The sequence below is a fragment of the Podarcis erhardii genome, assembly GCF_964252035.2.
Source record: "Podarcis erhardii genome assembly, chromosome: 10".
In the NCBI taxonomy this organism is placed as follows: Eukaryota; Metazoa; Chordata; class Lepidosauria; order Squamata; family Lacertidae; genus Podarcis; species Podarcis erhardii.
The window spans coordinates 4,348,032-4,362,248 of record NC_138500.1 but is presented as its reverse complement, the minus strand read 5'-3'; the positions used below and the strand labels follow the sequence as shown (position 1 = coordinate 4,362,248).

At 47.0% G+C, this 14,217-nt stretch overlaps 1 protein-coding gene across 1 annotated transcript; it reads right to left on the bottom strand.

Annotated features, from left to right (window-relative positions):
* Positions 1 to 3,186: 3,186 nt before the first annotated feature.
* Positions 3,187 to 13,313, bottom strand: LOC309351962 (C-type lectin domain family 1 member B-like). The gene is made up of 6 exons (XM_081880192.1): positions 12,934 to 13,313; positions 9,923 to 10,021; positions 7,756 to 7,854; positions 5,903 to 6,054; positions 4,987 to 5,129; positions 3,187 to 3,471 (listed from the first exon to the last, which is right to left on the bottom strand). Exons 1-6 carry the CDS (start codon positions 13,163 to 13,165, stop codon positions 3,348 to 3,350), a joined length of 849 nt encoding a protein of 282 aa, XP_081736318.1. The 5' UTR covers positions 13,166 to 13,313; the 3' UTR covers positions 3,187 to 3,347.
* Positions 13,314 to 14,217: the final 904 nt, after the last annotated feature.

Here is a 14,217-nt window from a genome sequence, read left to right as displayed (position 1 = left end):
AAAAACACAATAAAACATCAAATATTTAAAAATTTCCCCAAACAAGGCCACCTTCAGATGTCTTCTAAAAGTCGGATATTTGTTTATCTCCTTAACATCTGATGGGAGGGCGTTGCACAGGGCAGATGCCACTACCGAGAAGGCCCTCTGCCTGGTTCCCTGTAACCTCGCTTCCCGCAGGAAGGGAACCGCCAGAGGGCCCTCGGAGCTGGACCTCAGTGTCCAGGCTGAACGATGGGGGTAGAGATGATCCTTCAGGTATACTGGGCCGAGGCCGTTTAGGGCTTTAAAGGCCAGCACCAACACTTTGAATTGTGCTCTGTGCATTTCTCTGGCTACTCACCTGAATTACACGGTGCAGTCAAAAACCGCTAGCACATTTGCAACACTAAGCAGGGTCCGGTATGGTTTCCAATTGGATGGGGGACTGCGTGTCGAGATTCCTGCGTTGCAGGGGGTTGGACTGGATGACCCTTGGGGTACCTTTCGACTCTACAATTCTATGATTCTATTTAGCAATTTATTACTGGCTTCTGAGGGGTTAGGCCAGCCGTCGCATCATTCATTTGCACCATTGCAGAGCATGTCAACTGGGATTGCTGGACCTCCAAGGTTGATTTGACGTCTCCAGGTGTATGGAGAAGGTGCCTATTATTTCTTTGTAGTACCTTATCTTGTGAAACCACATTCCAAAGGTGCAGTCGCAAAATTAAAAAACGCCTGCTTCTTGGGAGAAAAGCAATGACACACCTGGACAACATCTTAAAAAGCAGAGACATCACCTTGCCAACAAAGGTCCGTATAGTTAAAGGTATGGTTTTCCCAGTAGTGATGTATGGAAGTGAGAGCTGGACCATAATCGCTGAAGAATCGATGCTTTTGAATTCTGGTGCTGGAGGAGACTCTTGAGAGTCCCATGGACAGCAAGAAGACCAAACCGATCCATTCTGAAGGAAATCAGCCCTGAGTGCTCACTGGAAGGACAGATCCTGAAGCTGAGGCTCCAAGACTTTGGCCACCTCATGAGTAGAGAAGACTCCCTGGAAAAGACCCTGATGTTGGGAAAGATGGAGGGCACAAGGAGAAGGGGACGACAGAGGACGAGATGGTTGGACAGTGTTCTCGAAGCTGCTAACATGAGTTTGACCAAACTGCGGGAGGCAGTGGAAGAGAGGAGGGCCTGGCGTGCTCTGGTCCAGGGGGTCAGGAAGAGGCGGACACAACTAAATGACTAAACAACAACAAGAACATCTTATGAAACCACATTCCAAAGGTGTCTGCATAAGAAAGGGATGGTCACCAATCAGAAGCTGCGCCTTGGATTTCGAACCTTTCGGAATTCAAAGAGACTTCTGGAACGGATTCAGTTTGGTGCTTTTGTCTTTGCTATTTATTTTGCTTTTTTGTTTTTGAGGCCTTTTTGGTTCATTTGTTTTTGTGACTGTGTGGAACCCAGTTCAGCTACTGATTAATTGATTGTGTGACTGCGGAAATGGATAAAAGCCCCCCATCCAAACAATGACTATCATCAGTGCAGGTAAGGAAATAAGAAGAACCTTAATTTTTATCACCAACAATACTGTCTTATTTTATAGGACAGCACATTGATTATTGTTTTCATTTTATGGATCGATGATCTCGTTCGATAGTAAAATCCATGTTAAATTGCTGTTTTAGGGGTTGTTTTTAAAAGTGAAACGGATTAATCCGTTTTGCATTGTTTTCTATGGGAAAGCGTGCCTTGGTTTTGGAATGCTTTGGTTTTGGAGCAGACTTCTGGAATGGATTAAGTTTGAGAACCAAGGTCCCAGTGTATCTGCAAGGACATGAGCGCCGGGGACTCCTCCCTGACGAGCAGAGACATTTCACTGTGGTGGGCTGGCAGAAGAGGGCCCCTGAAGAGTCCCACCTCTGGTGGAAGGCTACAAAAGGAAAGATCTCGAAGTGGAGCCACTGTAATAAGAATTTTAAGGTCTTATATATATAAAGTACATGTTCATAAATGTACCAAGCAAACCACATGTCTGGAGCAGCACAGGAAGACAGTCCTGAAGCCATTTTGACTCCCAAGCTGACCAAATGTTTCTCTGCAAGGAGGGAGGAGGTGGGGAAAAAAACCTTCCTCCTTACAGGAATTTAGTAATCAGCATTTCAAAGGGTGACAGACTACAGTGGTACCTCTGGTTGCGAACAGGATCTGTTTCACAACCTGAAAAGAGAGCAACCTGAAATGCCGTATCTGCACAGATGTGCAGTGCGATTTGGCGTTTCTGCGCATGCACGAGCAGCAAAACCGGAAGTAACCCTTTCCGGTACTTCCGGGTCGCCGCGAGACGCAACCTGAAAAGACGTAACCTGAAGTTTCCGTAACATGAGGTATGGCTGTACAAGGAAAGGCAATCAGATAAGGCATTATCAGATAACCTGCCAGACAGGAGATAAACAATGCACTCAGATTTCTGTTGTAGACCGCCTTTTCTGTGATGTAGTTATGATGTATCTCGCGGGGTGGTCTTGGGTTACACCCCTTCTGTGATATATGTATGATGTATGGAGGGGTGGTCTGGAGCTCCAGGGCAGGGAATTTAAATGTCTATATAAGGGCAGGCACATCTTGGTTCTGGGTCCTCTTCTGTCCTCCTGTGTGTGAGGGGAGTACCCTGTTGCAACAGCTTTAATAAAGATCAGGCTTACTAGCTGCTTTGCTTCTCAATATTCTCTGGCTGGCCTCTGTTATTTTCTCCTACCAATAGGGAACCTACGTAAGGACTCTATATGGGCTCTTGGGTACCCCATAAGGGGAAAAGGGCACATTTTTTTACAACACCACTGAGCATCAGTCCCAGGGCAACCTGAGAGAGATCAACGGCCGAGATCTGTGGACGTAGTATAATACACATTTATTTTTAACATCTATTGACTTATTCTTCTAGATCACCCCCCCATCTGTCAGGATCACAGAGCGGTTTACCATAAGCACATGAGAACGGCAACGAAAACATCAACAAACCAATGGCCAAGCCGATGCACGGCTGGCCAAACAGTAAAAAGAACGGCCACAACTGGATTTCAGCGGCAGACGGGGAGTTTGCATTTCGGCAGATCTCGCCCAGCACAACTCCAAAGGCCAAAGCGAAAAGAGAAGTCTTAAGGGGCAGAGGTAGAAGCTCACTAGCGGAAGCAGAGAGGGCAGCTTGTAGCCCTGGCAGAGACAGTGGTCGGAACACCAGGCCCACACCGTGCGCCTTCGTAGGGTAAGATGTGCCCCTTTACGAGAGATGTCCGTGGATGCTGTTTTCGTGAGCGCCTCTAGAGAGGGGTGCCTGGACCCGGGATTGCCACTTGCTTCATTCCACCGACTTCTTGCACAGACACTGGTGCTTGCTGCTGCATTCAAAGATGTACGAATCGCCATTTCTGAAGTTGACGCAGATGTTCACCATGGCGGAGACGTGCTGCCAGCCTCCAGACCTGTTAGGGATAAGGAAGCTTAGCCTATTTTATTTTTTAATGCAATTCCTGGGATTGGGGAAGCAGGCTGCCATAGCGAATGGGAAGAATCTGCTGCAAGCAGAGATTGTGGGAGAGAACTGCAATTCGCACAGCAAGGAGCTACTACTAAAGCATTTGCTAACAGATACCTGCCTAGTTGAAGGGACGCGAGTGGCGCTGTGGTCTAAACCACTGAGCCTCTTGGGCTTGCTGATCAGAAGGTCGGCGGTTCAAATCCCCACGATGGGGTGAGCTCCCGTTGCTCAGTCCCAGCTCCTGCCAACCTAGCAGTTCGAAAGCACGTCAGAGTGCAAGTAGATAAATAGGTACCGCTCTGGCAGGAAGGTAAATGGTGTTTCCGTCCACTGCTCTGGTTCGCCAGAAGCGGCTTAGTCCTGCTGGCCACATGACCCAGAAGCTGTATGCCGGCTCCCTCGGCCAATAAAGCGAGATGAACCCCGCGACCCAAGAGTCGGCCACCACTGGACCTAATGGTCGGGGGCCCCTTTACATTTATCTGCCTAGTTGTGGCTTCTGCATCCGCTATTACAAGCTGGTTTTAAAAAGCTTTATTCATAACCAGAGAAACGGACCTACCAACTCTAGGTTCTCAGAGGGGAAGCGGAAATTTTGGGCTACACAACTGTCTGGAGGGTCTTGTGTTTTTTATTAGCTTATTTAAGGACACAGCCTCACGGGTGGCAAATTCCACCCAATTATGATTTTGCCTTTCACTGTTTTTCCGTTATATGAGTTTTTCATCCCCTGTTTATGTCTTGCTTATGTCTTTAAATATTGATGTATCGCCTCTTTTGAATGAGTTTCTTCTAAATACAGTGTAACCTCGGGTTACATACGCTTCAGGTTACAGACTCCCCTAACCCAGAAATAGTACCTCGGGTTAAGAACTTTGCTTCAGGATGAGAACAGAAATCGTGCTCTGATGGCACGGTGGCAGTGGGAGGCCCCATTAGCTAAAGTGGTGTTTCAGGTTAAGAACAGTTTCAGGTTAAGAACGGACCTCTGGAACGAATTAAGTACTTAACCCGAGGTACCACTGTATATAGTGCGTTCAGTCAAACCTCGGTTGTCGAGCGTAATCCGTTCCGGAAGACCGTTTGACTTCTGAAACGTACGACAACCGAGGCGCGGTTTCCGATTGGTTGCAATAACGTCCTGCACTTGAGTGGAAGCTGCATCGGATGTTTGGGTTTCGAAAAAGGTTCGGAAACCGGAGCATTTACTTCTGCGTTTCTGGCGTTCGGGAACCAACGGAGCAGTTCGAGAACTGAGGTTTGACTGTACTGTTGTAAGAAATCCCCAGAGAGACCCTTGGCCTACTCCCTGCGCTCAAAGGATTTGCGTAGATCTCCGAGAGCCCTCAAAACAGGACACAGTCTTTTCATGATTATTATTAAGTCAATATTATATGTAGGCAAAACCATTATACATCAAACACCCTTGCTTCTCATGCAGAAAAAGGAGGAGACTCACATCCTGATGTGGAGATTTGCCCCGTCGGCCCACTTCCAGATTCTGTCGGACGTGTTGTACATCAGGCCGATCCAGTAGCTTCCACCTCGGAGCCGGTTGTTGTGCATCATGAACCAGTCCACCGTCTCCGACAGCAGGAATTCCTGTGGGAGAAGGAACCCCCAAGGCCCATCATGCGGGGCGCATCATGCAGGGCTGCCAGAATTTTGCAGGGAGCACACAGGGACGTCTTACCCATAGAGGCTAGCATTGCAGGAGTTTGGACTAGAAGACCCTCGGGGTCACTTCCAACTTGACAGTTCCATGTTTTTAAGAAATTGCAAGCACAATATATGAGGTCCCAACGTGCAATGAGCCCCAAAAGAGTGTCAGGGTTGCGTGTGAGAACTGCACACCTATTGGCGAGGTTTATGCAATTTCTGCCCTAGGCACACGCCCCTACCTTTCCGAGCACAATTCAAAGTGTTGGTGCTGACCTTTAAAGCCCTAAATGGCCTTGGTCCAGTAGACCTGAAGGAGCGTCTCCACCCCCATCGTTCTGCCCAGACACTGAGGTCCAGCGCCAAGGGCCTTCTGGCGGTTCCCTCACTGCGAGAAGCCAAGTTACAGGGAATCAGGTAGAGGGCCTTCTTGGTGGTGGCACCCTCCCTGTGGAACGCCCTCCCGTCAGATGTCAAAGAGAACAACAACTACCAAACTTTTAGAAGACATCTGAAGGCAGCCCTAGTTAGGGAAGCTTTTAATGTTTGATGCATTACTGTATTTTAATATTTGGTTGGAAGCGGCCCAGAGTGGCTGGGAAGGCCCAGCCAGATGGGCGGGGTATAAATGATAAATTATTATTATAATATTATTATTACCCCCTACCCCGTGCCAGAGCAGGAACCCCGCACCCCCAACTCCAAAGAGCTTTCACCATTTCTCCTTCGGTGCTCCCGATCAAGAGGCTGCTTTTGAGGGACTTGCAGTGGCTCAAGCAGTCTCTCCAGGACATGGGTTTGGTGGTATGCAGGTAGCAGCTGTCTCCCCATTGCATCCAGTGCTGTTTGCAGGACTTGCACGTCAGGGCTGTGGAGATAAAGCACAAGGATGGGCGGGAGGGAGGTATTTAAAAGGTATTTGGTTAAGAAAGCCCAACAGAGGCTCCATCTCCTCAGAGTGTTGCGGAAGAAGGATGTCAATCGACATTTGATGATCTCCTTCTACAGTGGTGCCTCGCAAGACGAAATTAATCCGTTCCGCGAGTCTCTTTGTCTAGCGTTTTTTTCGTCTTGCGAAGCACGGCTATTAGCGGCTTAGCGGCTTAGCAGCTATTAGCGGCTATTAGCGGCTTAGCGGCTATTAGCGGCTTAGCGGCTATTAGTGGCTTAGTGGCTTAGCGGCTATTAACGGCTTAGCGGCTTTAAGAAAAAGGAAACAAACTCGCAAGAACTCGCAAGACGTTTCGTCTTGCGAAGCAAGCCCATAGGGAAATTCGTCTTGCGGAACGACTCAAGAAACGGAAAACTCTTTCGTCTAGCGAGTTTTTCGTCTTGCGAGGTACCACTGTACTGGTCAACAATGGAAAGTGTCCTTTCATACTGCATCACGGTGTGGTACGCTGGTTTGACATCAACTGATAGGAAGTGCCTACAGAGGGTGGTGAATACAGAACAAGATATTATGGGCTGTCCCGTGAATCCGCTGGAAGACATCACGGAAGAACTTTGCCTCAGGAGAGTGAGGAAAATTCTCAGGGATGACTCACACCCTGGCCGACACTTTCTTGATCTCCTGCCCTCAGGCAGAAGATATAGAATACAAAAACACGCTGATTCCCGGACCGTCCGTGGGTCGGATTGAGTAGGCGATTGGGCCGGATCTGGTGCCCAGGCCTTAGTTTGCCTACCCTTGAGCTATAGCGTATAAGCTAAACTGGGCATGAGCATCGTGCCTCCCCACTTAAGCTGGGCAGAAATCTTCCTGGGCCTTGGGAAAGAGGTGCCAGGCTTTAATACTTCAGTGCTCTAATTTACCGGGAACATTTAGGGAACTAGCCTCGTACCCATAGTCCCCTGACCATACGCCACTGCATTATTGTCAAATTATTTTTTCCCTTTGCAGAGCACATGTGGCATTCTTGCAGGGCGACATCAATTCTCCCTGGAGCAAGCTGGACTGGGCTGGGCCTCGGATATCCCCAGAAGAGTCAGGAAAACCAGCGCCAGGAGGGTCGGCAAAGTCTGGCTCCTTCACAGCCTGGCTGGGGAATTCAGAGGCTGCTGGCACAGATCCAGACCCAGGGACTCCTCATAAATGCACCTGTTATGTACTGAGCTGAATAGGATCCAAAATACAGCAGTCTGATTGGTCCTAGAACAATAGGATTCAGAATGCAGCAGTCTGATTGGTCCACAGGAGCCACCCAATCCAGCTCCAGGTGGAAGTGAATCCGCAACCTGATTGGCCTACAGGAGAATCCTGGAATTAGCCAATCACGCGGGGCCCATTGTGTAAATAATGTATATAAAGCAGACATTCTGGGGGAACCTCCATTCCTCCTCACCACTATGAGCTGAATAAAGAGCATGAAATCCACTCTCGACTCTGAGTATATTTCAGCACTAGAGCTTCGTCAGTGAGAAGCAAGGGCCGCTTATTTGCCAGAGACTAATTGGTTTCGCCATTTTACCAGTTCCCACTGGTTTCCCTGTTGCATCTCTCCTGCAATAACGATTGCCGCTATTGCTTTAATAAACAGGGGAAGAAAATATCGAGAGCTCTTCTCACTTCTGCCTTCTGCTTGCTGCTGAACAGCCATCTTCAGCCTCTTCTCTGAGCGCTGCAGCTGTTGAGATTCAGCAGTCATTTCTGTCGCCACGTGGGTGTCTGAAATGAAAACGTATTTCTCTCTGTATGTGTGGTTTTTAAAAATAATAATAATAATGTTAACGGAGAAATCTGAGGGCTCCCTTGGACAAAAAACAAGGACACCAGGCAGGAATACCAGATTGAAGACTGTCGCGACAGGACTCCCACCTGCCACCGGGTGGAACAAGATGGAAGCCCCAAACAAAAGAGAACCCAAACTTTTATTAGGTGCTGATCCCCATGTTACACCCCGCAAACTACATCACTAATACATCATGGTTGCATCATGAAAGGGGAGGTCTGGTGGCCGTAATCTGAGCATCCTGGACCCTGCCCCATGGTTCCCCTTGCCCCCCACCAAACACCCATCAAGTGTAACAAAAAAGATATTTACATTTCCCTGTTTCCCAGCCAAGTTATCACACTGTTTCGTCTTCCTCTGGGTTTGTTATTTCTGGAATGGCTACCTGTCTGGCACTCAGGTATCAGGATCCCAGGGATTATCACTCAGGCAGAGGGGCTGCTGAGTAGCTGAGCTCACATGTCTATATGAAATTTTCCTAGTGAGCCAGTACATAGATAAAATTATCAGTGAATTCTTACATTTGGTATCGTGCAGCAGAGGCCCTTTGAATAGATAGGAAGAAATTGTGATGAAGTGTTTTGGGGGACAAATCACAAAAGTCACAAAAGTGATTGTGCTGATTTTGGTAGTGGGCTGCATGTGCATGATATCTGCTGCCCCAACCTATACATAAATTCCTGCAACAATAATAATAAATTTATTGCACTAGGGCAACAGAGCACTTTCCTTCTGCAAACATGAAGGTATGTGCTTGAAACTCTCCTGGCTGCCAGTCTTGTTAACTTGCCCTTGGACTGCAGAATAATAATAATAATAATAATAATAATAATAATAATAATAATAATAATAATTGTTATGTACTGAAGTTCTCACCCTGGGCCAGCAGGGGGATACTGTAGACAGTTATGCAAATGAAGGATTGAAAGTGACGTTCAGTGATTGGATAGTTTGTATGCAAATGAAGGATCGAAAGTGACATTCAATGATTGGATAATTTTAGAAAGTTGCTACAGTAACGTTGTACTGGAGCTCTATATAAGCAGGCTGACTGAGCTCTTCAAAATAAAAAAATTCCTTCCAGTAGCACCTTAAAGACCAACTAAGTTAGTTCTTGGTATGAGCTTTCGTGTGCATGCACACTTCTTCAGATACACTGAAACAGAAGTCACCAGACCCTTCTATATAGTGAGAAGGTGGGGAGGGGTATTACTCAGAAGGGTGGTGGGATTGGGTGATTGGCAGATAGCTGTGATGAGCCTGTTGACGACTCTTAACGACTGCAATAGGTCTTACAGGAAAAAGCAAGGGGTGAGAAGGTGAAAAATGGCTTTGTCATGTATAATGAAAAATGGCTTTGTCATGTAAAATGGCTTTGTCATGTATAATCACCCCTTGCTTTTTCCTGTAAGACCTATTGCAGTCGTTAAGAGTCGTCAACAGGCTCATCACAGCTATCTGCCAATCACCCAATCCCACCACCCTTCTGAGTAATACCCCTCCCCACCTTCTCACTATATAGAAGGGTCTGGTGACTTCTGTTTCAGTGTATCTGAAGAAGTGTGCATGCACATGAAAGCTCATACCAAGAACTGACTTAGTTGGTCTTTAAGGTGCTACTGGAAGGAATTTTTTTATTTTGTTTTGACTATGGCAGACCAACACGGCTACCTATCTGTAACTGAGCTCTTCAGTTCAGTTCTGTTCTGGCCTCTGAACAAGAGCTGTTTGAAGAATCGCTGTGTCGTCTGATATGTTCACCCACAACTTAACAATAATAATAATAATAATGCCCTTGAGTTCTGCAGTCCCAGAGCCAGTTAACGATAGAGAACGACGCGCTGCATCATGGATCATGCAGCCCAGCCCCTTTATGATTATTTCCACCCCAAACAGGGCAGTGAGTGCCCGCCCTAGGGCAGCGTGCAGGCCCCAGAGGAAGGGAGACCCGGGTTGGGGGTGCCGGGAGCCTCTTTCGAAGCCCCACTCCACCCCGGTACTCACAATTGTAAATCAAAATGAGCAGAGTGCAGAACAAGGCCAAGGAAACAGCCACCAAGAGCAGCGCCCAGATTTGCCACCAAGTGGAGATGCCCAAAACATCTGCGGAGGGAAAAGGAGAAGCATTGGAAGCACGCCGGTTCTGCTTTCCTGCCTGGCACGCCGAGGCCTCTGAAGAATTGCAGAATTGCAGAGTGGGAAGGGGACCCTCAGAGGCCATCTAGTCCAACCCCTCACAGTACAGGAACAAATACAGAAATGCAATAGTGTCATACGGATTGCAGACGCTTTGGGTTGCGCGATCTCGGGTTGCGCACTGTGATAGGAATTTTGAGGTCTTGGATATATGTTAAATGTTCGTAAGTGTACCAACCAAGCACGTACATAGATCAGCACAGGAAGACCAACCTGGAACCATTTTGATTCCCAAACTGAGCAAATGTTTTCTCTGCAAGGTCAAAGTGGGAAACCTCCCATTGTCTCTTTCTTCACAAATCCTGTCTTAAGGGCACATTTAAGATATGAATAGGGTGTGAGCCCGTGACCTGGCCCAGGAACTAAGTATTTATCATTACAAAAGACTGGCCAGGCTCCCCAGGAAATCCAATCAAGTAACCTGCCAGACAGGAGAAAAACAACAACAGGGAAAAAACAGCATTCAAATTTCTGTTTTAGACCCGCCTTTTCTGTGATGTAGGTATGATGTATCTGAGGGGTGGTCTTAGGTTGCACCCCTTCTGTGATGTATGTATGATGTTTCTGGGGGTGGCATGGATCTACAGGGTGGCAATTTCAAAAGTCTTTATAAGGCCTTGCGCGCCATTGTTCTGGGTTCCTCCTCCCTCCTGCGTGTGGTGAGGGGAGCACCCTGTTGCAACAGATCAATAAAGATCAAGCTTACTAGCTGCTTTGCTTCTCAATATTCTCTGGTTAGCCTCTGTTATCTTCTCCTACCAATAGGGAACCTATGTAGGGACTCTGTAAGGGCTCTTAGATACCCCATAAGGGAAAAGGGCAATTTTTGTTTACAACAGCACCGCGCCGAACCCGAAAGTACTGAAATGGGCTACTTCCAGGTTTCAGCGCTTGCTAAATCGCGCTTTGTGCATGCGCAGAACCGCTAAATCACAACCGCGCAGGCGCCTGCTCGGATCACGTTTGCAACCCGAACATCCACTGTATAGTTTGTTTTTTTTTAAAGGTGGGGGCATACTCTTCAGCATTTCTCCGATGGAAACAGAGACGTCCTTAATAATAATAATAATAATAATAATAATAATAATAATAATAATAGTTTTACTATTTATACCCCTCCCATCTGACTGGGTTGCTCCAACTTTTTCTGGGAGGCTCCCAACATAGACGAAAACACAATAAACATTTAAAACCTTCCCTATATGTACAGGGGTGCCTTCAGACGGCTTGGGGGGGGTCGCAAATCTCCATATCCTCCAATATTTCTCTGATGAAAAATAGAAACGTCCTAAGGAAAAGGGGGATCAAAGCAGAAACAGGGATTTTCGAAATCTGGGACTGTCCCTGGAAAATAGGGACACTTCGAAGGTCTGGAATCTCAGAATTGCAGAATGGGAAGGGGACCCCACAGGTCATCTAGTCCAGCCCGCTGTAGTACGTAAACAAAGACATGAATATAATGTTGTTGGTTTTTGTATATATAAAAGGTAGTGGGCGAATTAAGCCAGGATGGGGTGCGGGGAACAGCGTCCTAAAATCCCCACCCACTGGGACGCTGCTATTGTTACTTTCTGTTTTGCAGAGTTACCGTATTTTTCCATGTATAAGACTAGGTTCCCCCCCCCTAAAAAATATTGTCCAGAATTTGGGGGCATCTTATACACGGAGGCCATCTCCGCCCATTTTCTTAAACCGGAGTCCCCCCCAAATAGGGGTCTTCTTATACATGGGGGCGTCTTATAGACGGAAAAATACGGTAGCTGTATAATCCGGTATTTTAACAGGAGGAATTCTGCCTTAGGAGGGAGCTGTGTGAGGACCTGCTAAACTCAACCGAAATAAATAAAATTAACAAAGAGTTGCTGATAGAAACGGTGTACAGGGTCGGAGCCGTAGACGAAAGACAGCAGCCGGTTCCAGACCTCTGGTTTTAAATCGGCCTTCCTCAACCAGGCTTCAAAGAGCCAGGGAGGCAAAGCAGATAATGATGATGTGGATGTCTAATAATAATAATAATAATAATAATAATAATTTTTATTTATACCCCACCCTCCCCAGCCAAGGCTGGGCTCAGGGCAGCTAACAAGCAATAATGAAAACAAGTTGAATGAATACAACTTAAAAACAAGATTAAAATACAGGAGGAGAAAGGAAAAAGAAAAAAAGAAATGGAAAATAAATAAAAATTTATACCGCGGTACCTTGGTTTGCATACATTTTGAATTACAAACATATCAAACCCGGAAGTGCATGTCCCAGTTTCTGACCTTTATTATTATTATTATTATTAGAACCCATTTTGAGGGGGATTACCGACAAATTTATTTGGGGAGGCCCCACTGGCGAAAGCGCGCCTTGGGTTACAACCTGTTTCGGTTTACGAATGGACCTCCGGAACGGATTATGGTTGTGAACCAAAGTAGCACTGTATATATCAATCAATCAATCAATCAATCAATCAATCAATCAATCAATGCATGCTCCCCAGAGATCTTGGAGGGCGGTAAATGAAATAAAAACCGCAAACCCAAAATAAAAAACGGGGAATCTCAAGGGAGCAGGAACCTCCGGAACGGATTATGGTTGTAAACCAAAGTACCGCTGCATATATCAATCAATCAATCAATCAATCAATCAATCAGCCAACCAACCAACCAATCAATCTGCATGCTCCCCAGAGATCTCGGGGGGCGGTAAATGAAATAAAAAACCCAAACCCAAAATAAAAAGCGAGGAATCTCAAGGGCCTTGGGGCCTTGGGGATGTCCCCAGGGTCGCCCACTGCCATGCTGGAGGTCCGCGCCCCACCTGCCCCTCACCTGGGGGGCCGGGGATCCTGTCCTGCAGGGCCCAGGAGACCCAGGAGGGCCGGCTGGGGGGCTTGGGCAGCTCCCGGCGCAGCTGGGGCGAAGACTTGCTCCAGAAGGCCGGTCCTTTTGGGGGGGCCCTCACCTCCGCCGAGCGGGACTTGGCGCTCAAGACCTGGGACTTGGCCTGGAGGCTGGAGGCTGGGACCACCTTGGCCCCCGGGGGCCTGGGCTCCAGGGGCATCTCGGGGCCTCTGTGGGGCAAGGGGGGGGGTCCGGGAAGAGGCTTCAGGGACCCCTTTGCAGGGGGTGGGTGGGGGTCAGGAGAAGGGGGCTCTTGCTGGGTGGCAGAGGGTGCCCCCTAAAAGCAGGGGCCTGGGCGGGGATGACCCGGGTCAGGCCTAGCTGGGGGTGGGTGGGGGGCACAGCCTGGCAGCGGGGGGGACGGACGGGATTCAGACCCCGATTCTATCGATTCTCCAGGGTCCCAGATATCTATGGTTATGGTTTTTAATGTCTTGACATTTTAATGTATTCTTAATCTTTTGTTGGAAGCCGGTCAGATGGGTGGAGTATAAATAAATAAGTAGTAGTTGTTGTTGTTATTGTTGGGCATAAAAAAATAAATAAACAAACTGTTGTTGGGTATAAATAAGTAAATAAAGTACAGAAAGAATGGAAAATCTTTAAAGAGTATTTGGAAAAGCATTACAACAACAAATACCTCCTGGCAGAAATAGAATGGTCCTTGCAAAACAACAAATATAATGTTTTTTTGCTATCGGACGAAAACAAGGAAAGAAATACAATAAGATGGCAAAAATTGTAGAAATAATAATACAATGAGTCTAATCGGAAGCCAAATGTGTTTGTTTTGTCTTCTTTTTCCTTTCCCCCTTTCTTTTTCCTTTTTTTTGTATGTGTCTCCTTTCTTGGTCTTTCTCTTTTTGATACGTTAAGAAAGCGATAAAGAGCTAAAAGTGTAATATGAAAACTTCAGCAAGTCAAAAGTGATGTTGTGTAATTTTCTATTACTATTTGTATATTGTTAGAATAGGTTAATTGTAATGAATTGATGTAGGAACTGAAAAAATAAAATAAATAAAGCTGGGGAAGCCAAGGTTTCGGGACGTCCCAGAGAGCCATGTTGCCAAGGTTTCTGCATGGACCGGGGTTGGGATAGATGACCCTTAGGGGTCCCACTTCCAAAAATCTTCTAGAATCCTTTAGATAAGTTTTTTCCCTCTCTCAGGGATAGACCCCACGATAAGAGGAGAAATTCGGGGTCCCTTTGGT